At 48.3% G+C, this 25,686-nt stretch overlaps 11 protein-coding genes across 11 annotated transcripts; 8 read left to right on the top strand and 3 right to left on the bottom strand.

Annotated features, from left to right (window-relative positions):
* Positions 1 to 2,039: 2,039 nt before the first annotated feature.
* N7455_000075 (aminoglycoside phosphotransferase family protein) lies at positions 2,040 to 2,901 on the top strand (the record flags this gene model as incomplete). Its single annotated transcript, XM_065603714.1, has 2 exons — positions 2,040 to 2,070; positions 2,117 to 2,901. The coding sequence occupies 2 exons, from the start codon at positions 2,040 to 2,042 to the stop codon at positions 2,899 to 2,901; spliced, it is 816 nt and encodes a 271-aa protein (XP_065462205.1).
* A 1,205-nt stretch (positions 2,902 to 4,106) lies between these two features.
* On the top strand, positions 4,107 to 6,641 carry N7455_000074 (uncharacterized protein; the record flags this gene model as incomplete). Its single annotated transcript, XM_040960782.2, has 1 exon — positions 4,107 to 6,641. One exon carries the CDS (start codon positions 4,107 to 4,109, stop codon positions 6,639 to 6,641), a length of 2,535 nt encoding a protein of 844 aa, XP_040808776.2.
* Positions 6,642 to 7,627: 986 nt separating this feature from the next.
* On the top strand, positions 7,628 to 8,940 carry N7455_000073 (glycoside hydrolase family 5 protein; the record flags this gene model as incomplete). The annotated part of the gene is made up of 3 exons (XM_040960751.2): positions 7,628 to 8,353; positions 8,410 to 8,827; positions 8,882 to 8,940. 3 exons carry the CDS (start codon positions 7,628 to 7,630, stop codon positions 8,938 to 8,940), a joined length of 1,203 nt encoding a protein of 400 aa, XP_040808778.2.
* Positions 8,941 to 9,146: 206 nt separating this feature from the next.
* Positions 9,147 to 10,005, bottom strand: N7455_000072 (GNAT family N-acetyltransferase; the record flags this gene model as incomplete). Its single annotated transcript, XM_040960789.2, has 4 exons — positions 9,147 to 9,394; positions 9,453 to 9,567; positions 9,624 to 9,913; positions 9,966 to 10,005. The coding sequence occupies 4 exons, from the start codon at positions 10,003 to 10,005 to the stop codon at positions 9,147 to 9,149; spliced, it is 693 nt and encodes a 230-aa protein (XP_040808746.2).
* A 1,266-nt stretch (positions 10,006 to 11,271) lies between these two features.
* On the top strand, positions 11,272 to 13,008 carry N7455_000071 (uncharacterized protein; the record flags this gene model as incomplete). The annotated part of the gene is made up of 2 exons (XM_040960812.2): positions 11,272 to 11,298; positions 11,344 to 13,008. 2 exons carry the CDS (start codon positions 11,272 to 11,274, stop codon positions 13,006 to 13,008), a joined length of 1,692 nt encoding a protein of 563 aa, XP_040808788.2.
* A 303-nt stretch (positions 13,009 to 13,311) lies between these two features.
* Positions 13,312 to 13,881, top strand: N7455_000070 (cysteine hydrolase family protein; the record flags this gene model as incomplete). Its single annotated transcript, XM_040960808.2, has 1 exon — positions 13,312 to 13,881. One exon carries the CDS (start codon positions 13,312 to 13,314, stop codon positions 13,879 to 13,881), a length of 570 nt encoding a protein of 189 aa, XP_040808791.2.
* A 1,251-nt stretch (positions 13,882 to 15,132) lies between these two features.
* N7455_000069 (uncharacterized protein) lies at positions 15,133 to 17,302 on the top strand (the record flags this gene model as incomplete). Its single annotated transcript, XM_065603713.1, has 2 exons — positions 15,133 to 15,383; positions 15,496 to 17,302. 2 exons carry the CDS (start codon positions 15,133 to 15,135, stop codon positions 17,300 to 17,302), a joined length of 2,058 nt encoding a protein of 685 aa, XP_065462204.1.
* Positions 17,303 to 17,705: 403 nt separating this feature from the next.
* On the bottom strand, positions 17,706 to 18,389 carry N7455_000068 (uncharacterized protein; the record flags this gene model as incomplete). Its single annotated transcript, XM_040960761.2, has 3 exons — positions 17,706 to 17,793; positions 17,843 to 17,917; positions 17,971 to 18,389. 3 exons carry the CDS (start codon positions 18,387 to 18,389, stop codon positions 17,706 to 17,708), a joined length of 582 nt encoding a protein of 193 aa, XP_040808765.2.
* A 385-nt stretch (positions 18,390 to 18,774) lies between these two features.
* On the top strand, positions 18,775 to 19,941 carry N7455_000067 (Zn(II)2Cys6 transcription factor domain-containing protein; the record flags this gene model as incomplete). The annotated part of the gene is made up of 1 exon (XM_065603712.1): positions 18,775 to 19,941. One exon carries the CDS (start codon positions 18,775 to 18,777, stop codon positions 19,939 to 19,941), a length of 1,167 nt encoding a protein of 388 aa, XP_065462203.1.
* An 829-nt stretch (positions 19,942 to 20,770) lies between these two features.
* On the top strand, positions 20,771 to 22,501 carry N7455_000066 (MDR family MFS transporter; the record flags this gene model as incomplete). Its single annotated transcript, XM_065603711.1, has 3 exons — positions 20,771 to 21,312; positions 21,379 to 22,336; positions 22,388 to 22,501. 3 exons carry the CDS (start codon positions 20,771 to 20,773, stop codon positions 22,499 to 22,501), a joined length of 1,614 nt encoding a protein of 537 aa, XP_065462202.1.
* A 288-nt stretch (positions 22,502 to 22,789) lies between these two features.
* On the bottom strand, positions 22,790 to 24,894 carry N7455_000065 (uncharacterized protein; the record flags this gene model as incomplete). Its single annotated transcript, XM_040960797.2, has 3 exons — positions 22,790 to 22,998; positions 23,049 to 23,957; positions 24,009 to 24,894. The coding sequence occupies 3 exons, from the start codon at positions 24,892 to 24,894 to the stop codon at positions 22,790 to 22,792; spliced, it is 2,004 nt and encodes a 667-aa protein (XP_040808761.2).
* Positions 24,895 to 25,686: the final 792 nt, after the last annotated feature.

Genomic DNA, 25,686 nt, shown 5'->3' with positions numbered 1-25,686 from the left:
CGGCAGTTTCACGTTTCAAGTGATTCGGCCGACCGATCAGATTTAGTAAGGACTAAGGACTTTATGTACTCCGTACTCCGTACATATATACATATATATGTACTTTATGTGTCCCAAATCAAGGCCCAAACATGATCCATCGGCTTTGTCACTCGGTATTCTTGTACTCTGAAGGAAAAGAAGGGTAAAAGGGATATCGGTGGAGTCAAATGGCTGAGATTCTGAGATTCGGCCGGCCGAGTTATTCCCGGCTGTTTAGTCTTTTTTTTTTTCCCTTTTCTGTTTTATGCTTTTGTTTACGGAGTTCTCCTTATTTATGTACACATATGTTGTATGGAGTATGTTGTAGGTATCCCTGTTTAGGTATGTACGGTGTAAGTATATTAGATATTAGTTTTTACTACACTACGATTTGTCACTCTACAGAATATCGTCTGATGGTACTTCTGGCTGATCCACTTAGAACCGTTTCGGAATGAGCGCCTGGTCTAAAACCACGAGGTAAATGGGGGTTATGGGGTGATGTGGAGGATCTAGGCTTACCAGGGCTGACGGCCTCGTATGACATTTGGATCCGTTTGATCCTTCTTATTTCTTATCTGGTGTCTCGGCTTATGGCATGTTGTTTTACGGGGTAGCAGGGCTGTCTCTTATTATCGGTCTGGATTTAGATCCAGTGTCAAATCCAATGTGCGGTGTACATCGTATGTACTCCGTACATAGTTATAGATTCCTTGGTGGGTCATTTCAATATAGCATCTCCATTTCTAGTCCCAGGGGTTTGGTGCATCCGGGATTACCGACATATATATATTTCGGATCCGTCCCCGGGTATCTCGGCCTCATGAACTATTACTATTGCATTTCACGATCTTGATAATATGAATGGCTGACTCGGTACTTGATCTCTACAACATAGCAATCCAGAGTTAATTATATAGTAAACTCATACGTCCATTGATTGTACATTGTAGTTGTTTAGAACTCCTGTGTACTAAACCCCCCCTTGAGAGAACTGCAGGTCATAGCTTAGGGGGGCCCCAACAGTCACCATTTCACCCTCAGAAACGAATTAGTGAGAAGAATCTTCTATATCTAATTGGGTACAGAGTACTCCGTAAGCATGTTGATATATGCAAACCAAATGTGCAGCATATGAGTTTAGCTGAATTAACTGTGACATCGGCTTCTCTGGGTGAATAAGAACTAGTTAGTTAATATGGATATCTGAGACCCGGATGAGCTAATATACTAACAATGCTCCTGGTTTATTACATATGTACTCATCTGAGGAGATTTGAAGGGTGGAATAAGAAATAAAATGGCTCATGAAAGGAACCCTTGGGAGCAAGTTGATGCCCAACACTTTACGAAGTACCCAGCCCCGAAGGGCTGGTCCAGTATGCAGAATCAGTCAAATGCTTGAAGAGAGTTGTCCCAATCGAATCCTTTTACTATTTGATGATCAAGAAAATGCATACGAAAACACTTGTTTGTTTTTAATTAAAGTGACATATATCACTGTGGTTGTATCACTTGCTACATACAACATAGTACCTTTATCCCACGCTGTGACCCAATTTTGACTCGGTTGACCTGCATTAGCCTAGATACCACGAATACGGTCATATCTTGACGCACGACATGACCATTATCACAATGTTACATACACATCTGCACACAAATCAAACAAATGACCAAAGTAGAGATAAGTGCTCAATACCTAGGTAGTGATGCGATCCACAGGTTTTGATTAGAATTCAAATCCGAGGCTCTGACAATTTACCCCAAAAAGAGATGTCTTATTTTAATCTCGACGATAGGTCATTGCGCAAATGCACCCATCCGTGTCGAGGTATGTGCTCATAACTAGTTATACCCTTGTTTACATGTACTCACCGCTACAGAGTACATTGTAGAAAGACCCGAGGCAGTTTATCTTGTGATTCTCTCTTACTCTTCAGATCTATCCTCAATCTGAGACGATTTAATCTATGGAATATCTCGCTTGCAAGAAAATACACCGAATAAAAGCATCAATGTCATCATCGGAAGTCCCCTGCCCCGCATGTAAATGGACCTCAGATCAGCAAAGACGCTGCGCCTACGAAAGTAGCGTGCGCCTCTTCCCTCGGCTCAAAATTTCTTCTCAAAGAACGCGGGAAAGATCCCCCTAGCCATGAGGTCATCAACACTCACTTCATCAAAGAGAATACTACCATTCTTGTCCCGACAACCGTGCAGGAGTGGACCGAGGGCGAGAAGTATTTCCAGATCGTCGAGCGGGTGCCTGGGGTACCGTTAGAGGAGATCTGGCCGTCAATCCCCCAACCCGACCGGGAAAGACTCGCTCGTCAGACTGCTGAGTATCTGGGGCAGCTCCGCTCGTTCCACTCTGCTCAGATGCAAAGTCTCCATGGTCAACCGGTTTGGTGTCCTCATCTCTTTCACAATGATGAAATTGGGGTTACAAATGGGCCGTTGAGTACGGCTGACGAGCTCTGGGATATTTTGATGAAATCTCTATGCGACAAAGTACCGGAAGTTGTGAGATTGCGGCTCCGTGACCGCATGCCTTCTCCTCACCCGTGGACTTTTACCCACGGGGACTTGACTAACTGCAATATTATCGTGGATCCAGCCAACTTTGAATTAAGAGCTCTGATTGATTGGGAGGGCTCGGGGTACCTACCTGTGTGGTGGGAGTTTATGGGGGCTAGCTTCGGGTTCGGTGAGGGTGACCTAGAATGGAAACGTCTGCTACTGGGAAACATGGCCAATCAGGAGGAGGCTCGGACATGGTTTCTGGAATATGGGTCATTTGAATCACGTTCAAGTAATTCAGAGATGCGATTAAGGGTACTAAAGGAATGTGGCATTGAGGAAGATATAGCGATCTAGGTAGTCCGGAGTATACAGTACAACATAAGGGTAACCAAAGTCCAGGTACGGAGTAGTTTAACAGACATCCGGAATTGGGGGGGAGGAAGCAAATAGTAAACAGGGAATAAAAGATGACCGCTCAAGCTTTCCAAGTCTAGACACTCGACGATCTCAACTTCTTTTGTCTGGTAAAAGAGCCCTGAAGGACAAAGTACGAGTTGCCGATTGTTGTTTTATACGATGTATACGTGAGATCTACTTAATTCTCATGAATAATCTCCCACTGCTTGTTAATTTTCAAATCTAACATATCAATATAAACAAAACCAGACTCGAGAATCGGATATTCAAGTCTGATGTATGGGAATTGCGAAGCTTTTGGTGGAGATGATGAGCAGTGGCACATGTCGTTCCTTTCCTCTTTGAGCATCAAGTCCGAACCTCCCCTCATCTTCTCCTTTCCAATTCCTTGTTCTCAATTTATTCTCATTTTTATCCTTCTCCCATTGCGGATCAACTCCATCTATGGAATAGCCATCTCATTGGCTTTCTTCCCTCCTCTTGGCTAACTTGCGGGGAAATATACTGAATCCCCCGCTTTTGCCTTGGCCTTTCCCCCAGAAATCCCGCATCCGTCCGCAATACGCCACTTATACGCAGAAGCTTTATGGCTTTTCCTTGATAGATGCCCAGCCTTTCCCCAGGAACGCTGCCACATGTGCCTGGATGAACCTCGGGCGTGGAAATTTATTACTTTCCCCCTGCTAGTAGTGCTGATCCCTACCTAGTCCCCAGGCACGGCCGACGGCAAGCTGCTAGACTCTGCTATCGAGTGGAGTTGCAATGAGAATTGCTCATATCTGCCCATCACATGGGAGGTTATCACTAGTCTACCTCGGTGTCGATCCCTATTTCCTCGGGGATGATGGAGCTACCTCGTACTCCGGACGGAGTACGGAATACGCAAAAAAAAAATAGAAAAAAAAAATGAAGTTAGTGCAATTGCGGTTAGCTAGGACCCTGGCTGCTGCACGACGATCAATGCCATCTCAATAGAAATAAAGAGCTGGCTCTGTCCGGGGTTGAGTTTTTGAATCCCCCGAAGGCTCTTCCTACTCAGCAACAAACCTTTGAACGACAGGTTTGGGGAATCGACGCCAATTCGACTGGTTAGACAAGAACTCAGATAAAGAAACGATAGCCAGATCGGCCCATTCCACAACATGCGTCTTTTGCCAACGCTCGCCACCGCGCTCCTGTTCGCAGTCAATGTGACAGGAGGTCCGGCCGTTGCTTCAGCCTCGGCGGAATCCGCCACCCCTGTCGCGAATATTGTGGAGGAGACCACCCCAGCACCCTCCGCCACTCAAGCAAACAATGTCAACCAGGCCAATGCCGCCGCGGCTGAGAGCACTCCTGCCGCCAACACAGTCGAAGCCGCCAACACGCCTACTACCGCTGTGGCTGCGGCTGCGAATGATGAAGAGACTACTGCGGCTGCAGAGACCGCTGACCCGACTACAGCTGACCCGACTACGGCTAACCCCGTGGAATCAGCGGTCGGCGGCATAAAGACTGCTCTTGGTGCTACTACGGAAGAATCAAGCGAGTCAGCCGCTGCAACCGCCCCCACTAAAACTGCTGATAAGTCTGCTGCTGAGACTACCTCCGCTGACGAAACTACTTCCTCCGCTGCCTCTGCTACAGGCACCTCGAGCGCCAAGTCTACCAGCTCTAGTAGCAGCTCCGATAGCAGCCCTGATATCGCGGCAGAACTGAAATCGGCATTCTCGGGTTTGCTCGGTGGTAGTGGCAGTGGCGGCATTGGGGATCTTATCAGTGGCCTTGAAAGTCTGCTGAGTCCTAGCTTCTTGGGTAACTTCGCCGACACCTTTGAATATCTCTCTACCGGTCTAGCACCCCCCGTCGACAACCAGATCCGAACCTTGGTGGGCAATGCCAACGACCTCCTGACTTCGAGCTTCATCAAGAAGACTGGCAGTCTCATTGACAATGCCAACAGCCTCTTGACTGAGGAGAACACCAAGGAGATTGGCACTCTCCTCCAAGTGGCCAACAAGCTGTTGTCTAGTCAATTTATTGACAAGGTGGATAACCTCATCGACAACGCCAATAACCTCCTCACCGCCGGCTTCGTCAAGAAGACCAACAACATCATTGACAAGGCCAGCCCTCTTATCGACAAGGCTGGCCCTCTCATTGAGGATGCGAGCGGCCTACTTACCGAGAAGAATGTTCATGCAATTGAGTCACTCTTGACAAACGCCAACACGCTGCTCACTGCCACATTTATCAAGGAGACCGGCAACCTCATCGGCAAGGCCAGCCCTCTTATCGACGACGTCAGTGGTCTGCTCACCACGGGCAATGTCAAGGCGATCGAGTCACTTTTGTCTAATGCCAACAAGCTGCTCACGCCCAGCTTTATCTCGACTACCGGCAAGCTTATCAAGCAGGCCGGTCCTCTTATCAACCAGGCTAGCGGTCTCCTCACCGAGGAAAATGTCAAGGAGATCGAGTCGCTCTTGGGCAATGCCAACAAGCTGCTCACGCCCAGCTTTATTTCGACTACCGGCAAGCTTATCAAGCAGGCCGGTCCTCTTATCAACCAGGCTAGCGGTCTTCTTTCCGCGGGCAATGTCAAGGAGATCGAGACTCTCATTGGTAATGCCAATAGCCTGCTGACCACCAGCTTCGTCAACCAGACCACTAGCTTGATCGATGAAGCTAGTGAGCTCTTGAGTTCGGATACGATTGACAGCCTGAAGTCGCTCCTCGCTCAGCTCGCTCCTATCATTCCTGAGCTGAAGGGTCTCCTCAAGCCAGCCACTATTAAGGCAATCGAGAACGTGCTTAGCAACGCCAACAAGCTGCTCACGGACTCTTTCGTCACGGATACCAACACCTTGGTCACCGAGGCTGTCGCCCTTCTGACTCCCGACCTGGTCAAGGCTCTGAAGTCGCTCCTCAGCGATCTCACTCCACTGATCCCCGAGTTGAAGTCGCTGTTGACCAAGGACATGATAAATTCGATCGAGACCCTCTTGAACAACGCCGGAGACCTGCTCACGTCAGACTTCGTCAAGGACACCAAGAGCCTGGTCGGCGAGGCCGGCGACCTCCTCACTCCGGAGGTGGCCAATGCACTGAAGTCGATCCTGAAGGAAGTCATTCCTCTGCTGCCAGAGCTCAAGTCCCTTCTGAACAAGAGTACCATCACCGCCATTGGCTCTCTCTTGTCCAACGCCAACACCCTGTTGACCCCCAAGTTCGTCAACGAGACCATTGGTCTGGTCGACAGCGCCGACGACCTCCTGACCCCAACTATCGTCACCGGACTGAAGGATCTCCTCGGCGACGTGGTCCCTCTGCTCCCCGATCTCAGAAAGTCTCTGCTGAACACAACAATCATCACCGACCTGGGATACATCGTGACCAACGCTACCACTTTGCTCACGCCCGCCTTCGTCGGGGATACCACCGACCTCGTCGAGAACGCCGATGGTCTCCTCACCCCCAAGGTGGTCACCACGCTCAAGGAGATTCTTGGATACGTGCCCGACTTGTTGCCCGAGGTGAAGAAGTTGCTCAAGCCGTCTGTTATTTCGGATGTTGGCGCGCTCTTGGAGAACGCTCATGACCTCCTCACTCCTAAGTTCGTTAATGAGACAACTCTCCTGATAGATGATGTTACAAGCTTCTTGCCTTTGGTTCAGGAATTGCTCAAGGCGCTGTGAGGAGTCTATGTTTTATGATTTTCTTATATTGATTGCAACGGACGCAATTATGATCTTTAATGTTCTCTAATGATAATTAACGTTGTCTTATACTTGCTCCATGATAGTTGGTAGATTCTTTGTGTAAGACAGGAAGAAAGTCTTGAGTGATTTTTCGAATATATTAGAACAAGTGTAGTTGGCCGCGTATATGCGCTCCATCCTTGACGATGTAGGACTTTAATACGATCTATTTGGCCAGGGTCGATGATGTTATGAACGTTATGTGTAAGAACTCGGACGTGTTTGTACTTTCGGTGTCTTTTTAGATGTATACGCAGGCAGCACAAAGGATAAACCGTAAAGATGACTTTTCTATGTGTAATTAGGGACAATTACAGAAGAAATCCACCAAGTGTCTTCTATATGGATACTCTTTAGCACAGTCCATGGGCCGGCAGTCCCCCAAGGTGATCTATAATTAATGTCTGCCGATCAGGCCCCCATCTTAGAAGCCTGCATTTACCAAATCGATCAAGTCCTGAGATGATCATCAACCTGACAAGATAATGCGGAAACTCTAGAGCGAGGGATTAATTAATTAACAGGACCCTGGATATACCCCAAATAACCCCACGTATAGTTAGCGGTGTCAAATAGCAACAGGCGCTAATATTCAGATTGATGAAATTTCGGAGCTGAAAATATCTTTCATCTCAGATATTCAAGAATCAGTGCAATAGTCGCAGTGTTACAGCCAATCATCCCAACAACATCCATCTAACGTCAGCCTGGTTTCCCAAACAGGAAATTCGATAGTTTCACGATCGGGACTATCATGCATAACATCCCCCTAGGTATGTGCTTGAACTAGATTGAGTGGTTTAGGGAATATAGCAGATATTATTTATATTGAATGTAATCCATCTTTTTCTCACTAAGCATTCACCTCTCCCTAACCTAACTCGATCCCACCTACATCGACCATCCCGTATCAAGTCGCCGTCATGGGGATACTATGCAAATTCGCCACGTTCACCATCCTATTCGCCCTAACAAATGCTTGGCTCCCAGAAAAGAACAAATCGATCACCTCAAAAAACGGCACAAACCTCTTCAAATCCTCCAACGGAAAAATCCGCGGCGTAAACCTCGGCTCGCAATTCATTTTCGAACCCTGGATTGCCCATAATGCATGGAATGACATGGGCTGCAAGGGGCAGAAATCGGAATTCGACTGCGTTTCCTCATTGGGTCAAGACGCCGCGAACACCGCTTTCGCCAAACACTGGGCGTCGTGGACTACGCAGGATGATATAGACGAGATCGTGAGCTATGGATTGAACACTATCCGTGTGCCGGTTGGTTACTGGTTGCGAGAGGACCTGGTTGATGTTGACAGCGAGCACTTTCCGCAGGGTGGACTTGAGTATGTGAAGAAATTGTGTGGGTGGGCGAGTGACAACGGTTTGTATATTATTATGGATTTTCATGGTGCGCCCGGTGCGCAGACGGCAAATAATTCGTTTACTGGTCAGTATGCTGCCCAGGCTGGATTCTATACGGATAAGAATTATGAGCGGGCGCTCAAGTGGCTCGAGTGGATGGTTGAGCTTGTTTATCAGACGGATGAGATGAGGAATGTGGGGATGTTGGAGATTGTTAATGAGCCTGTTCGGAATGAGGCGAAGGCTTCGTCTATGCGGTCGAAGTATTATCCAAAAGCTGTTGAGGTGAGGAGATCCTTTGGTCTTGCTGAGTGGTTATGGACTAATGGGTAGATATACAGCGCATCCGTGCCGCTGAGAAGAAGCTTTCCGTTGATGCGAATGACCATCTCCATATCCAGACAATGGATAAATCCTGGGGCTCGGGTGATCCGAACGAGTATCTCGACGACTTGACTTACATGGCCTATGATGATCACCGCTATCTGAAATGGGATACTAGTGTTGATCCCTCGCATGATAACTACATCAGCACATCCTGCGCCGATAAGCGTGATAGTAACTCCCCTAATATCATTGGCGAATGGAGTCTCGCTGTGGCGGACGATGTCGCAAAGTCGCCGGATTGGGATCCCAGTTCGAATACCGACTTTTATGGAAAGTGGTTTGCGGCGCAGGTTCATGCTTATGAACAGCAGCAGGGATGGGTCTTTTGGACTTGGAAATCTCAGCTGAATGATTACCGGTGGTCTTACCAGGGTGAGTCCTTTTGATTCCTGGAAAATTTGGAGGACGGTAGCTGACATCTTGCAGATGCTTCTAAGGCTGGAGTTATTCCTAAGGATTTGAACAGCTTGCAGAATGTTTGTTGAACTTACCCTCTGTCAAGTCAGCAGAGCTGTTCGTTAGTCTGTAGACCGTTAGCTGGTTTGAAATAGTAGAGTATGAAATAAATCGCCCAGAGTGGAATAATGCACAAATATGAATAAATCGGCTTGTTGATAGTGAGCGTCAGCGCTTGGATACATACATATGCCAGCGATAAGCGTATGGATAAGCAGAATGATACCTGTAAAGCCTAGGAAGTAGCTTCAGGAGTTAGGGTTGGCCACCATACCATCGCCCAAAGAGATACCCCTGGCCCACCAGACTGAAGGCTTGCATCAGCAGCCACCTTGCCCTTCCCGAGCCGAATCTCTTCGACTTCCTCGAATCCCATCGATAAGTAGAGAGCACGGGAGCCTGCAGTTGTTGCTTCGAGCCAGATCGGGAGGTTCGCAGCTTGAGCGGTCTGCTGGTGATCCTGCATGATGGCTTTGGCGAGGCCTGGACATGTGTTAGTAAGAGATGAAGTATCATGGAACCACGAATGGGGGTGTCTGACCTCTTCCACGGTGTTCGTGCTCGGTTCCGAGACTGAAGACGTAGTAGTATCGGCTCTGACCACGTAGACCCTTTCTCTTCGCGTTGTCGATCATACCGGAGAATTCCCAAAGGCGCTAGGAAATTGGTTAGTTAGCAGTGTTCCGTGGGAGAATGTTGGGGTTTCGCATACCTTAATGCCTGCCAGTCCCATTTTCCAAAGAACGCCTAGAAATCCAGCCCACAGAAGAGTCCAGACATTGTCAATGTATCCGCCCGGTGGAATCAGGACAGATGCTGATTTCCAGACATCGGCTTCGGTGATCACTGCGCGATTAAGCAAGGCTGACTTGATGAGCGTGGTCCAGTATGTCGGCAGATAAGCCAACCTTTGTTGTTGAGACATGCTTAGAAGCATGTACGCGATGACGGGGTCGGTGTTGAAGACACGACCGTTCAGTGCTGCGACCGATCTCAGCATACCTGTGATCTTGTCAGTATCAATATGATCATAATTGAGCTAGAAGATTCTCACCGTGACGGCCGTGTGTTATCGGGACTGATGCCACAGCCATGGTGTTTGGTTCAGGTTAGAAGAAGGGTTGCATGTGTACTGGATTGACACGTAATTGGCCAATCCAGGCGGTGATTGAAGGCAGCCATAGGAAGAAGTCGCAGTGGTGCGCGAGGAGCTTCATCTTATAGTTTGGGCATTGACGTCATGGGATGCTTATGTAAGGAAGGCACGGGCCGGGGTTCCCCCGAGGACAAGTCCCAAGGCCAAACAACTGACTTGGATGCACAGGTGACAACTATCATCATTAATGTTAATGTTAATGTTCGCATGCTCTCAGTCATGCTCATAATCATCTGCCTGAATTTAAGACTGACTCGTTCATCTCCGCTGTGAATACACGGGGAGCACAGATTGCTAACAAACACTGGAGCTCCCTGAATCCCGGGGATGCACTCGGGCCGCAACCGCTGTCAGAATTCGGGCCCGACATCATGATTTCTCGGGATACTATTGAAATTATGGGATTGCAGCTTCGAAGAAAGGCATCTGTTATAGATGAATTTGAACGGCTGTGACTGGCATTCAAGACCGACATGACTGCACATCCGCTGAGCTGGGACAACTGCTCCATTGGATGATTCAAATTCCTCTTCCTGCCGTGTATTGTGGCACCAGCAGATTCTTGTTTATTGGTGGCGCAGCAACCTTTTAATCCACCAGAATCAGAAGGATCATGTCAAGCGCATGATCCAACGAATAATGGAAACCCACAAGAGTCGGAGTCGGAAGATCCCGGCGAATCGGATGTCTCAGAAATGGTGTGCAGCCATTCGAGGATGATCGTCCATTTACTGCATATGCTGTATATGAACTCGCCGGATTCACTGGATCCCAAAGACAAAGACTCGAGAATTTGAAGGATCGACAGCCACCTAAAATATTCTACACCCCTAAAGCACCTTAGGTGGACATGAAAACCCACCACTCATTTAAGAAAACCCCCCATTACAGACACTCATTGATAGAGCTTCCCTTGAAGCAGTTTTTTTTCCCGGCGATGCGGCCTCGAAATTTAATTTTTCTTGTATAAACCAGCCTTTGTGTCATTCAGTTTCTCCGATGAGCCTGTCGATTCATTTCATTCTTGGTCTTCAGTTACAACCGGGAAAATTGCTCCGGAGAAAAACGAGGCGAGAAGAAAACTTCGAAACTCTGTGGATCATGTCACTATGGAAACTAGACGGCCTGGAGTGGAGGCTTGGGCAATGTTTACAACCCCAGGACTTACTACCAGTGCTGAAAATTTCTTCCGGTCAGAGCCTCGATGTCACTCTTTGTCTTGGAATCCTCTGTGCGTCTCTTGCAATTCTTCATCTGAATTTCTATGCCCTGGTAGCGTCATCGGACAAGGCTGCTCGTTGTTGGGGCGCCGCCATCTCATATCATTACTTCCGAAGTTGCCACAAACATCGCCGGTGCATACCTGCGAAAGAAGTCTGGTGTCATGGCTGGCCAAACAGCTCTCTCGGTTGCGGATGAGAGTGCGGTTGCTGAGGGGGTGGAACGTTGGCTCAAACATGGGTTTTTCCCTTATCCCACATTGCCGAAGGATGTAGCCAATGCATATCTTCGTAATAATCAGAACTACAACCAGCACAGAGCAAACTTGAATGTCGGTTGGCAGAGGGGCTTCTTGGAGCGCAATCAGGAACTTGCGGATGACTTAGCCGAAGAACGCGAGACAATAAGGCTAAGAGGTCCGCATGAAGAGCGCAGGGCTTGGAGATACTTCAACGCGTTCAAAGATATCAAGCAGAAGTTTTCGGTTACCGAAGACAATATCTACGCAATGGAAGATGCCGCATTCGTCACCACCATGCATCGAAAGTCGCCCATTATGTTCTTTCGACCACTGAACCCCCTTCACAAGAGAGAAGAACGGGCATTCTCGTCTGTGATCCACTGTTGTTCAACGCGAGGGAAGCACCTGCCCCCATACATAGTCTGCAGGAGCCAGGATCCCCCACAGACCAAGAATTTTGGTCAAATGAAGATTTCCTCTACCCAGTCAGGCTGGGCAGACTCGACTCATGCACTTGACTGGGTGAAGACCGTTTTTGAGCCAGAGACTCGACCTCGAGGTCGGCGTCAAATATGGAGAATCCTGCTCATTTCCCAACGATTTCGGATCGTCTTCCCAGATTTCGAAACTTTCTGCTGGGAGCACAATATCGCCTGTATTGCTTTCCCCAAGAACGAGCAGAGGTTCTTCAACCCAATGGAAAACATCGCCTTTGGACCTATGCAAAAAAGCTACACCGACTACATGAGAAAGAGATTTTCCGATAACAATGAGAATGCTACCACCCTGAAGATGGCTGAGTTTGCAAGCTGGATCCATGGCGAAGTAGCTTCATCTACACGAGTGAAAGAAGCAGCCGACGTTTGGCGTCAAAGCTGCCTTGTGCCTCTGGATGAAAATCGCCTTCGGAACTGCCTCCAAGGGAATCGAGCTACCGCCGCCCCAGAGGATAGAAGCTTCATTTCGGATAGCCGCTTCGATTCCGACGATACCGGCCAAATAATGAGAAGCCGACAGTCGCCACTTCGAACAAGCGTTCCTTTGCCCGTCATCCCATCCACGGAGGCATCGAGCCGACACTCCACCCCGGAATATTCACCTCCTTCACCACGGCAATCACAAACGAACCCAGAGAACGAAGGAACCCAACAGAGTGACGATAGCTCCGAATCGGAGGAAGATGAATCCGACAGCGAGAATGAGACGGTCACAAATCATCATCCTATCACACCATGCAGGACGCCTCGACTGCCTAAGACTTCTCGGGCTCCAGTGAGAGAACCATCTGATTCAGTGATGTCGTCCAAGAAACACCGGGACACCTTGGATAAATGCATAGAAGGATCGCCTAAGACACAGAAGAGGTATCGCGATGATTTAATTCTAGATCGTGGGGATCTAGAGAAAGAGAATGCTCGTCTGAAAGCAAGGGTTGAGCTCTTGGAACAGTTTGCGCTTAAGAGACCGAGACTCGACTGATATGGCTTCGTTTCCTGTGTGGTATCCCAGGCCACTTTCTTTCTTTTTTTTTTTTTTTACCATGTATTTAAAACACTGAGCTATTTCGCTTACCTTTTTCTTTTGTATAAAATCGTTTCAGTTTCCTCAATCTCATATGTCCATGCCGGTACCGGGATCCCGAATACCGGAACCGCAACTACTTTGTTTGATATCAACTTTCTCTTTCCTTTAATCTCCCTCTTCAACCCAAACTCATCCTTATTCAATATTTACTTCTCCAACCTCTCCAGTTCCACCACATATCCTCAACTACCAGCAAATATGGCAACCGTTCTCCTCATCCTCGACGTCCAAAACGGGGTGATCGACCGCCTCGAGAACACTGAGCCCTACCTCGAACGCCTAGCATCAACCGTTACTTCCGCACGCAAGGCCAACGTGAAAATCGTCCACGTTGTCACTGCCTTCCGCCCAGGCTACCCAGAAAACAACGCCAACAACTCATCTGTCCCCTCTGTCGTCGCCCGCGGTGAATATCTGGAAGGCCACTCGTCTGTGCAAGTCCACCCAACCATCGCACCTGCATCTGAAGAAGTGGTTCTCACCAAGCGTCGTGTCTCGGCTTTCTTCGCTACGGAACTCGATATGCTTTTGCGCTGCGCAAATGCTGATTCTATCGTTGTCACGGGCTTGATCACCAGTGGAGCTGTGCTGTCGACTGTTCGCCAGGCAATGGATATGGACTACCGTATTACAGTCTTGGAGGATTGCTGCATGGATCGTGATGAGGAACTGCACCGCATGCTGATGGACAAGGTCTTTGCGCGCAAGACGGATGTTGTTTCGGCGAAGGAGTGGGCCGAGAAGCTTTCCAATATGCATGAACACTAGATATGCCTATGAGATCTCGTTTACTGGCCGGCCTTATGTACCATACTTTCAACATGGAGACTGGTGGATCGAGTGACTCGTTGAGGGCCTGCCCGATGGCGTCGATTGATTCAAGCACTGGGTTATTGTTACACCATGAGAAACTCACATTGCCTGCGGGATGAGTACCTAATAGGACAACTACACTTCCAGGTGACCAGGTCAAAGCTCATCAACATCGAAGCCAAGCCACAATGATGCACCAATCCCATGCCACCACGACGCCCTGCTTAGCGGCTGAGGGCTGTGCATAACAGGCATCGGATTTGAGTATCCTTTTTATTATAAAGGTATCACCACATTCTGAGAAATTATCCATATTCTCTTCTCTCTATTTTTCTCAGGTATCCGAATATGACTTCTAATAACGGAATCTTTCCACACGAGTATCCCTTATTCGACACTTCAGATCCATGGTTTGCGCCGACAGCCACTGATCAACCCCCGAGTTGGTCAGTAGACTCAGCATTGGATCTGGTAGATTCGACACCAGGTGTAATTCCACATGATTTCACTGGTATTAGTACGTACGACATATCACACGATTTCTTCGAACCGCATTTCGGCTCTGGTTGGATTGTCGATGATTTACCCGAGATACAGCAACTCGCAGACGCAGCTTCAAATCGGGTCTCTTTTTTGAACCATGCTCAACTATTGAAGGTCAAGTCCCAGCTTGAAGATGTCCTGCAAAAGGTGGATATACGACTCCAAGAGCCATTCCCACCAATCCATCAATTACTACCCACGCCCATGGCTTCGAGTAGCTCTACATCTGCTGACCTGGGAGGATTTTGCTGTCCTATATGCGGGATAAATGTGAAGCCCAAGAAAATCTCTACCTTCGAACGACATCTTAGATTAGAGCATGGTGTTGAAATGTGGGAATATCGTTGCCCTGAGCCCAATTGCACTGCGACTGCACCAGATCGAGGTGAAATGAAAAATCATCTGCGCAATGTACACGAGCAAAGTCCCACCCCGGATCAGTTAGTGAAACACAGAGCGAATTTGCATGCCCACCCTTTTGCAATATATGCTCCCAGGCTACTCACAAATGGGTTGATCTTTGGGATCATGCAAAAAAGCACTACCATTTTTCGGATGAAGATAAAAGCGTATCCACAACTCGCTCCGCAGTGCAATGTGGACAGAAGCGCAAACGCGAAGATGAAAAAAAAATACACTTTACCCGAAGAGAAACATTCCAGGATGGACACAGCAAATGCTATATTGTTACATGGTGTTGATACGGTGCTGGATCAATCTTTCGCTCTCAGTGAAACAAAACCACAGGACCCCATCGAGCACCAACCAAAACAATTGTCGCTTCCCCAGGGCTCTGGCTCCTCAGTTGATCACTCAATTGTAACAAATATCACAACTCCCGAGCCCGAAGAAGACTCAATAGATGCAGGTCTACCTGAGACGAAGAATATGGACCACATCTTGGACGCAGCTCGGTATTTGAGTGAACTGGACGAGCTGGAGCTTTAAACCGCACAGACGGTCGATATGAAAAAATGGCCCATACACCAAGCTTGAATCGCTGGATGACTGTATTGAGTGTATTAGGAATTGGGAAGCCGCGCTTGGGTGCCTACAGTCTCAAGGATTTTGTGGAACATCCATCAGCATTTTGATCGAAGACCAAGACCGGGATGGCGTTGCCAGTGCCGTCCATATATCACTGAGCCATGTTAGCGCTTTGCTCCGGACGATCCTGCTCCCGGCTGACGAGGACGCATCGAAAGGCCTGATAGAGAACTGGATGCAATCTTTGCTCAATGTTGAAGAGAAGGACCTCTCCAATTTTGATTCGGTGCAAATGTTTAGGTTCCTGTGTACAATTCTATCAATTGGAATTGTTTCATTCTCTGGGTCACACGTGTGTCGATTTGATATTAATTTATGGGATCAAGAGATGGAAGAGATCCCCATCGGCTTTGAAGGATATGTCTTTAAGCCACGAAAGCTGGCTCGCTTGGACGACTTTATCGGTGGTCCTGCATGGATTCTAGGGAAAGCCTCTGTTTCATCCGAGGCACTGAAAATATCGCTTACTGTCCAGGATCTTCAAGAACTATGGGGACCAGTCTCGCTGGTTCGAGGTACTGCAAATGCCGCGCCAGTCATTCAAACCGAACGAGGGTTCATCATCCCACTATTACGAGAGGCACAGTCTTCCTTATGCTCAGCCTCATTTTATGGTGAGACTGAATGCCACTGGATGGAAGAAATCCCAGAGTATCTCTTTGATGAGAGACCAAATAGGGCAATTCTCGTTTCCAGCACATCGAGGATATTAATCGGCACAAGCACTGACGCTGGGGCTGGGCTGGTTGTCAACGAAAAGTGCAAGTCCTCAATCTCACTTATTGGGCAACAGATCGCCTCTCGGCTCCAGTATCCCGGAACAAGCAAATCAAGATATGTGAGCGATGGGTACGATGTTCAGCTCGTCGGCGGACAATACGTTACAGCCGGACTCATGAAGAAGTATAAGCGGATCCCAAAGCGCACGCTCAAAGCAATGCTAATCGCGGACTCCACAAAGCCTGACACAAGGCTTGTGCCACTTCTAAATCTCCGTGTTGGGTTGGAAGTAAGTGCATGCACCGGAAACGCCCAGCGAGTGACGCTCTGGGACGCCCTCCGTTTCTCTCAAACAACAACCAACTCCCCTGATCACACAATGTATTGCGCCCACAACGTCGGCGACAAGAATTGTATCAGCTCATGTTGGAATCGTTGGCAGTCACTGGACGAGATAGATTCTCTCAACCATATGCCCGGGCAAAATAAGCCTCTCACCGGGCTCGAAGCCCGTCGTGTGATCATAAACTCGATTCTCGCACTCGAGCACTCGCGTGTTGACAGCGAAGGAAACATCCAAGTATCCTGGCCCTTTAACAATAGCCCCCTCGATTTTTCTGTATTGCCATCCACACCGAAAGAGTCGCATAACTGGTTTCGGGTCGTCAAGGATACGCGGGACACGTCAAGCTTTGCGGTTTTCAGTCAAAGGTGCCTGGAGTTCCCCGAGAAGGGAATCATGCGATCGTGCTCTGCACCATGCAAGGAAGGGCATTCTAAGCCACTACAAACTACTCTCTTGACGCGTATTCTGACAACTGCAGAACAAGGGTCGGTGTCTGGACTGCTGGTGGGGGTCAAATTTCTAGTAGGAGAGGCACATTTGACGGTCACGAAGGCAGTGCAGGACCAGCTGGCTATTATTGCTGCTGTCAGCATGAATCCTTTGAGTCCTCTGCGCTATCGACTCCGCGATATCTTGCCAGATGCCCGAGCCTTTGATTTCAAAGAGCACATCTGGCCTGATATCACAGGAAGCCTCTCAGTTCCGGTGTTCGTTTGCTGATCAAATTCGGGGAAATACCGCCTCTTTCACAAGGTTCATAGCAGAGAGTAAAAATGTAGATAGTTCCCGGAAGCTCTTTACCGGTTATAGAGTAGCTCAAGAAAGCTATTTTATTAGGCCCCATCCAATCTATAAATGGAACCCCGAATTATGGAACGCTTTTAAATGACAATTTTTCATAGAAAAATGGTGGATCTGCCTTTGTATTTCTCGGTATTTACTAAACACTTTTCATTATTGCGCAAGATGATTGTTATGAACGGGGGCTGTGAATGATAACGGGGTAATGCAACACAAAGATATCAATAACTTAGAAGCATATCCAGCATTATTAAAACAGAACTCGCAGACTTGTACAAAAAAGGGGGCATAATAGGCAAACAAGCCACGACTCAGATTAGAATTACCGATGGCTCCGTCCTGTTCCCATTGTGGGGAGATATAGTCCTGGATGGACGACTGTGAATACTAGGCAGGCCAGAGCAATCATCCTGTGGTAGTCAGCGGTGCATAGGAGAGAGGGTTTCGTGTTCAACATACATTCCATCAAGAACCAAAAACTCCATTTCGTTCTGCATCAATCCGTTCCCCCATCCACCTGCCATCTCAGGAAGACTAAATCGAGTTAGTGATCACTTCATGTATTGTATCGAACTGGAATAGCTTACCGATAAATACACCGAATGAGAACTGTGATATAGGCGGCAATCTCTGCAGGAAGTATCAACCAGACTTTTCGTTGAGGTTTTTCAGTCACAGCCTCTCCCTGGAAATCTTCGCGCAGATGCTTTCTAGATGCACTAAAGAAGTCCAATGCTAGGAACCCACACACAGACATTGTGGTAACCTGGAAGGCAATGTCTGCAATAATGATATTATTTCCCGTCTCAACCATGGCCTGATCGGTCCCCGCTCCATTAGCGTCGCCTCCGCCAGCTGCTTGCAAAACAATAGATCCGATATCAGGCAGAAGATCTGTAGTCGAAACCCAGATGTTGACCATGGATTGTCGTGCATCAGGAGTCGTCCCACGTATCCGGCGGCTTCCATGAATGTCCCGATACCGAGGACTGCGAGGAAAGTCCATGTTCGTAAATATATCCCAAGACCTAGTTGAAACACCCCAAGCAGGCCAAAATAAACCGTGAAAAAGAGGTTGCCGCCAAGATTGGGATAGTAGCCGTATGTGGTTGCTTCGACAGGGCATTGGGCGGTGATTTTTGTGCAAATGGCCGACATTTCGAAGGGAAGGGAATATCCAAAATAAAAATTGGAAGCACATTCACTCCTGAGAGACATCCAAGTCTGATATATATCACGAGTGTTTTGTTGATTTTGGCCTGTCTAGTTTGTCGTACTTCGTTCCTCGTTTATCGTTTATCGCTTGCCGTTCACCGTTCCTCGTTCCCCGCTCCCCAACCCTGTCAACTCCCCTATTGTCCCAACACCCTCCAAATTTATGTTATTGAATCATGCCTCGTCGATTTCACAAGAAGTCTAGAAATGGGTGCAATCAATGCAAGGAGCGGCGTGTCAAGGTGGGTCCATATCAGTCCGATGTCACACACCAGGTGCTGACAACACACCAGTGTGACGAGACACGGCCCCTATACAGTGTATGTACTACTCGGGAACTTCCCTGCATCTATAGTACACCCTATCCTCAAAGACATTCCACAACTGAGCCCTCTCCGAAACCAGAGCCCAAACCATCTGCCAAGCCAGTCTTTGGATCACCAAGATATGATGCCCGACATCTGCTGCTAATGCACAAATTCTCAACCGAAACTTATAAAAGCATCTGTGGTGACCAATCTGACATGGAGGACTGGCAGGTCCTCATTCCGAAGCTTGCTTTCGAACATGAATTTCTGTTGCATGGCATCTTTTCTCTCGCCGCGCTTCACATGGCAGCCACCACCGCAGAATCAGAGCAAGTTCTATCTTACCTAGACACCGCAATGGAGTGCAATGAACTTGCATTTGCCCCCTTTAGAGAAGCCTTGGTCCACTTGACCCCCCTCAACTGCGACGCTGTCTTTGCCCAATCCGCGATCGTTACTATCATTGGCATAGCACTCCCTCGGCTGAACGCTCAGCATCGCGGGGAACCCTTCAGCATGATCGAAACTATGATGACGGTTTTTGAACTCCTGCAAGGGGCCAGTAAGATCTCGCAAATTAGCAAACCATGGCGACAGGCAAGCATCTTTTTCAAGTACGAATGGAGGGATAATACTGCGCTGGATCCCGACATGGCCAATGCTATCGCACAACTGCGAGTGCTCAATAGCCCGATGGAAAATACAGACTCGGCACAACATACCATGAACCAGGAAGCTATTGACTCCCTACAAGACTCATTTGCTAAATTCACCCATGCGCCGCATCCTGCACCTATCTTAGCTTGGATCGCCTATGTCAAGAGGGAATTTGTGGATGGGCTGCGCGCGCGTCAGCCACTCCAGTTGTTGATCCTTATGAATTGGGCAGTTCTATTAAATGAATTAGGGGCCCATTTCTGGTGGGCCAGGGGCTGTGGGAAGGAACTAGTCGCTGAGTTATCAAGTGAGCTGAAGGACCAGAATGAGAAGTGGAAATCGGCGTTGCAGTGGCCGCAGCAAAAGGTCGGAATATGATAAATAGTAAATCGGATTGGTAGAGTGCCTGTGAGGCAATTATCTACTCAGTTAAACTATATCTGTATATCTGCACCATACACTTCACCGTGTCTCAACAAAATGTCGATTGCACATCGCCTCTAGTTGAGGACCTGGTATTGTGATGAGGACCGGGGTAAGCGCAACACCACCCCGTGTGGCAGTTTTAGCTAATGTCGAGTAATCCAATGGCGTGAAAGATAATGTAGAGTCCAGCTCCGAGGTATCTGGCTGTGCCGGTGATGTTTGTGGTTCCGGGGTTGGATCAGCTCATCATTGTATTGTTGTAGGACAACAGGAGACATTCGAGAAGCTACTAGGCAATAGGAACCAAATCCAGGTAGAATAAGGAATAGGCCATAAGGATGTTCTTGAGGGAGAGGAGCAGAAGTTGGGTGTTCATCCGGGGGGTCTACGGGTTCTCCGCGAGATTACATAATGAAAGTGGAGATTGAGGTCGAAGAGAAACCAATATGATTGGTCCATGTGGCTTTTGCTATCCATGGATATCCGAACGATAAACGATATACGATATACGAGAGTATCCGGAGGGGCACGAACATTCTCCATTATTTTCACAGTATTCTGCTATTTTTCTGCATTGTCACTTACTCCATAATTGTTCTAATTGCCTCAAAATCCCCTTGAAAGTCATTTTGAGGTCATGTGATCTCACTATTTGCTCCCAGTACTTTACTAACTTTAGTCCCTCGTACTGTATGGCTTCTTTCTTCTCCACGCAACTTGAGATTTTCCAGACCATACTACATTTCATTGTATATCTCTAGCTTCATCCCCAACAGACTTCATGGAAATAGACCCGGTCCCTTCTCAGGAAGAGTCAAGCCCGAGCTCCCCAAACCCGACCTCTGATCGATCATTTTTACAAACGTTCACCATTCTTACTGCTCTATGTGCAGCAGTATTTCTGGCTGCTCTTGATGTCACTATCATTACAACAGCCTTGCCGTCAATCGCCGCACACTTTCAGTCTAGTTCCGCCTACACGTGGATCGGTAGCTCTTACATCTTGGCTAATACGGCCACCGTTCCCGTCTGGGGTAAATTGTCAGATATCTGGGGCCGAAAGCCGTTGCTTCTAGTTGCGACAGTTATTTTTTTCGGCGGAAGTTTGATATGTGCAGTCGGAGATACCATCGCACTATTTCTGTTTGGTCGGGCCGTCCAAGGACTAGGAGCGGCTGGGCTGATCACCCTCGTGAACATTTGTGTCAGTGACTTGTTCTCGCTCAGAGATCGCGGACTGTATTTCGGCCTCCTTTCTGTGGTATGGGCTCTCGCCAGTGGAGTAGGTCCAGTCCTCGGTGGGGTTTTCACTGAAAAAGCAAGGTGTGTATGCGCAATGCTCTTCTATCCTATATGTTACATTGCATTACTATCGCTGACTTCTTCTAGTTGGCACTGGTGTTTTTGGATCAATCTCCCAATCACTGGACTAGTGTTCTTGTTCTTATGGCTTACTCTCAAGCTCGAGACACCTAATACCCCAATATGGAGTGGTCTGAAGGCTGTCGATTGGACAGGATGTTTGTTCGTCATCGGTAGCACCATCATGCTCCTATTGGGTCTCGACTTTGGGGGTGTCACGCATCCTTGGAACTCTGCCACAGTGATATGTCTCCTCGTCTTTGCCAGTGTAACTCTGGGTCTATTTGTTGTTAACGAATGGAAACTGGTCAAGTACCCCGTCATCCCTCTGGTGCTGTTCCATCATCGTTCCGGTATCGCTTCCTTCCTGGTCTGCTTTTGCCATGGGTACATCTTCATGGGCGAAGCCTATTATCTCCCCCTATACTTCCAGGCGGTCCTTGGCTCTAGTCCTATTATGTCCGGGGTTTATATTCTTCCGTTCGTCTTGGCTATCACCGTCTCAGCTGCATTGACTGGACTGTTTATCCAAAAGACAGGACTCTATGTCCCAGCGATGTGGCTGGGGCTAACCACTATGACGTTGGGAGTGGGTTTGCTGATCAACCTAGAGGCTACCGCCAACTGGGGGAAAATCATGGGGTTCCAGGTCATTGCCGGCATCGGCATCGGTTTGAATTTTGAGGGGCCGTTGTTGGCTGTCCAAGCAATTGTCGGGGCGGAGAATGCAGCAACTGCCACTGCCACCATTGGATTCGTAAGGACACTGTCCACCGCAATCTCGGTAGTCATTGGAACAGTCGTGTTCCAGAATCAGATGGCAAGAAAAGGAGCCCAATTGGTTTCATCTCTGGGAGAGCAACTAGCCAGTCAGGTCTCGGGAGGAGCAATGGCTAATATCGAGATCATCGATACACTCCCTCTGGATCAAAAACTCGTGGCACGACAGGCCATCTACGAGTCGTTACGAACGGTCTGGATTATGGTAAGCCTCAATTCATGTTAGAAGGAATGTCATACTAACTAGTAGGTCCAGTATGTTGCATTTGCAGCTGTGGGTCTGGTAGCAGGGGTATTCGTCGAGGGTCATCATCTTGACACGGAACATAAGGCACCAGTGCTCGGTTTGCGAGATAACGATGAAAGATAACCTGTCCCAGAGTTCCACAAAGATCATCCAAGAACCTTGGCTATATTAGAAAATAATCGAGGTCTTAAATTGGTTACTAGGTTTCCATTTCTTATATAGGCTAAGCAGTATTTTGTTCTACTCATTACAATATCTCCAAGATCTGCTACTTGCCGTAAAGACACTTGGAGGAGCAGTGACACTTTCCACGAGTGTGCATTCAATTGAAATAACTTCGTTATATTTGGTTGTAAGCCAGAGCATTTATTTACAGAGCTCAGCCTCTAGATCTCATATCACATAAAATGTCTATAACTTCACCTGCACTTTCTCCTGAGGACCCGCACAGCAAGCCGGCTCGGGGTGCAAAGTCGATTGGTTGAAAGACTGGCTCGAAGCCGGCACATCTAGTGCAGGGTTCTTAGTGAAGAATCCATCGGGCTTGAGCATCACGCTGACACGCTCCATGGGCATAACAGGGAAGTCCTCGATGCGGGGGTTGTGAGTGAGGCCGAATGCTAGGAACGGTTAGCTACTATTTCACGGGAGGTTAGATGGAATTACATACTGTGCCAGAGAACAACGTCTTCGTTCTCGACTGCGTCATTCCGTGCAGCCCAAACTTCCACACCTTCTGACTTCTTGCTCTGGTTCGTGAACTCGCCGGCGGCGAAGAGCTCGTCATCTTGGTATTTAGTAACCCAGATAGGACGGGTCGCGAAGCGGGCGCGCTTTGAGCCAAATGAGTTCGGGTGTGCGAGGAGCATCTGACTTGGCATGGTTTGCAGCTTATAGGCGATGGGGTGGTGTGTGATAGGGTTGACGATAGAGTCGTTCCGGATCTTGAAGACACGGTGGCGGTCGACACTAGTTGTTGCACTGCCACTGGACTTGATAATGTTCTTCTCTGTGGTGTACCCGACAAGCCATGGGTTGCTGTCATCCTCGGACATGGGCACGCTCTCTTCGTAGTACACTGTGTTTTTGTAGCCGTCGATGGCAGGGTCGATACGGAGGGAGAACATGTGTTGGTGGAATGGAGCCATAACGTCTGGTCCGACATTTGTTCCCCATGGCACGGTTTCGCCATTCTGGTTGTCGAACGGCACGGTTGAGAGGATACCAGTTGCCCGTACCTCGAGCTCAATATTGGCTGCTTGGTCAAGGATAAAAGCGAAGATATATTCGTAGTTTGCAACGGTGCAGATCATCTGGACCACGAGCTGGCGGTTACGGACGACAGTCGCCGCACCCGTGCGGTAATTGGTGTGCTTGTGTTGTAAGCCATTATCCTGCTCGTGCATGCAGATGACATTCTTTAGTTGAATTGGTTCTCCCTGTGCATCCGTGCGATAACCATCGAAATATTTGATGTGACCGAGACAGTCGCAGCCGAGACTCAGTTGGTTAGCTGTGATACCGAAGCCCACATCACCAACGTCAAAGGCCTGCTTGCGGTGGTAGGGAGCACGGGGATCTAGAATAAATTAGATATGATGCAAAAAAAAGGAGGGGTAATAGAACATACCGGCATAGGGGACTGTCATCTCGGAGAACGACAGACGGTAGAAGGTGTTGCGACCATCGTATGTCACATTGTGAAGCACTAATCCCTCTCGGTTGTTGAAGCCCACTCTGAAACGCCACTTTTGCCATGACACGGCATTGCCGATGACATTAAATGACGCTCCCTCTGGTTGCTGGACAATGTAGGGCTTAAGATCAGTGCGCAGCGGCTCATCCAGCAAATCATGTGCGTATTGCACAGTAGGCACCGGCTTCCAGGGCTGCGTCTCAGTGCTTTGAGTATTGGCTCCGCCAGGCAGGTAATCCATGCGGACTAGTTGGCGAGTGATGCCATCAAACACCGGGGAGAATTTGCAAGGCAGTGAATACTGGTTGTTCTGGGGGTGGTCGTTGGCCACAATGTACATGTAGCACTGGAACAACCGCCGAGTTTCCTTGGCATCCTCAGTGCCGTAGATCCACGGATCCAAGCAGACGGTGTGGCCAGCCGGAAGCTTCAACTTTTCAATTTCGGCCTTGACAGCTGGGTGACTGAGACACAGCTCCTCAATTTCCATCATTTCATCGACGTCCAGTGGACCCTGGACGTCCTTAGGTAGTTCTTTCGCTGACACGATGGACTTGGTGTCTGCGTTGATCAGAGCCTTGAAGAAAGACCCATTATCCAATCGGTGGAAGAGCGCCATCAGCAAACGTGCCGGTTTCAGCGGGCGCACTTCACCTCGGCGCTCGGCCTCGAGGAATGGCACAACCTCATGCTTGGCGGGTTCCTGGAGATCAATGCGCTTGTAACGCAGCTTGGCACCGGGGAAAGCGGATTGCAGAACGGAGACCGCCAATTGGATCTCCCCAGGTGTGATAGGGTCAAAAGGGTGAAGGCTCGCCATTATGGATAATGTTTGTGGGAGGATGATTTCTGCGAAGATGGGTATCGCGATGCATTTATATTCGCACAACCCTGGGTAGGTACCTAGGATGTCCCCTTCCTTTCCCTATTTTCCCTTTTGGGTAAATCTTTCGCGCTGCTGTGGCGATCTGATTGGTCAGTTGCTCACACGGCGCATCTTTTCCTCCAAAGGGTTTAGCGCGGATGGATTCTTGATAAGCCGGACGGAAATGTCCAATATTGCCCAGATGGTGTCTCTATTGCCCGGGGGGGGGGGGGGGGATATTTGGAGAAGTTGATCAATTGTCTCCAAGTTTTATATTGTACATAAGTAGGGCTAAGATGGAGAAGATGCAGTAGTGATCATTGTAACCTTGTGGCCTGATGGCCTGATCAGTCAGGCAACCACCTATCTTCCTGATTTTAAACTTTTCAAAGTGAGCATTTCTCAATAATAGAAAAGGTCATGTTCGTTGTTGACAGGATTGCTCGTTGTGGGTGATGTCAATGACTTCGAGATAATGTTCTGCTCGCATCAAGGTGTGAGCCAACCAATTGGCGCATTGCAGGTGGAGCTTGTTAGACTTTGTACACGGGTGATCAGATATCATTCTACTCCGTATGTTGTGGTTGATTGCGCTAACTTCTTGTTTCCTTCGGCAACGGATTTATGATGATATATTGAACTTTATCAACCGGCGTTGTGTCAATGCGGATCACGATGCCGCTGCAGTTCATGCGAAAGAAGCCAAAGATATATCACAGATCATTCTCAAGGCGTCAAAAGATATTC

This window comes from Penicillium solitum (assembly GCF_028829755.1).
Source record: "Penicillium solitum strain IBT 25940 chromosome Unknown utg000001l_segment0_segment0, whole genome shotgun sequence".
Classification (NCBI taxonomy): domain Eukaryota; kingdom Fungi; phylum Ascomycota; class Eurotiomycetes; order Eurotiales; family Aspergillaceae; genus Penicillium; species Penicillium solitum.
The sequence above is the reverse complement of the archived record's forward strand: the minus strand, read 5'-3'. Positions and strand labels throughout refer to the sequence as shown.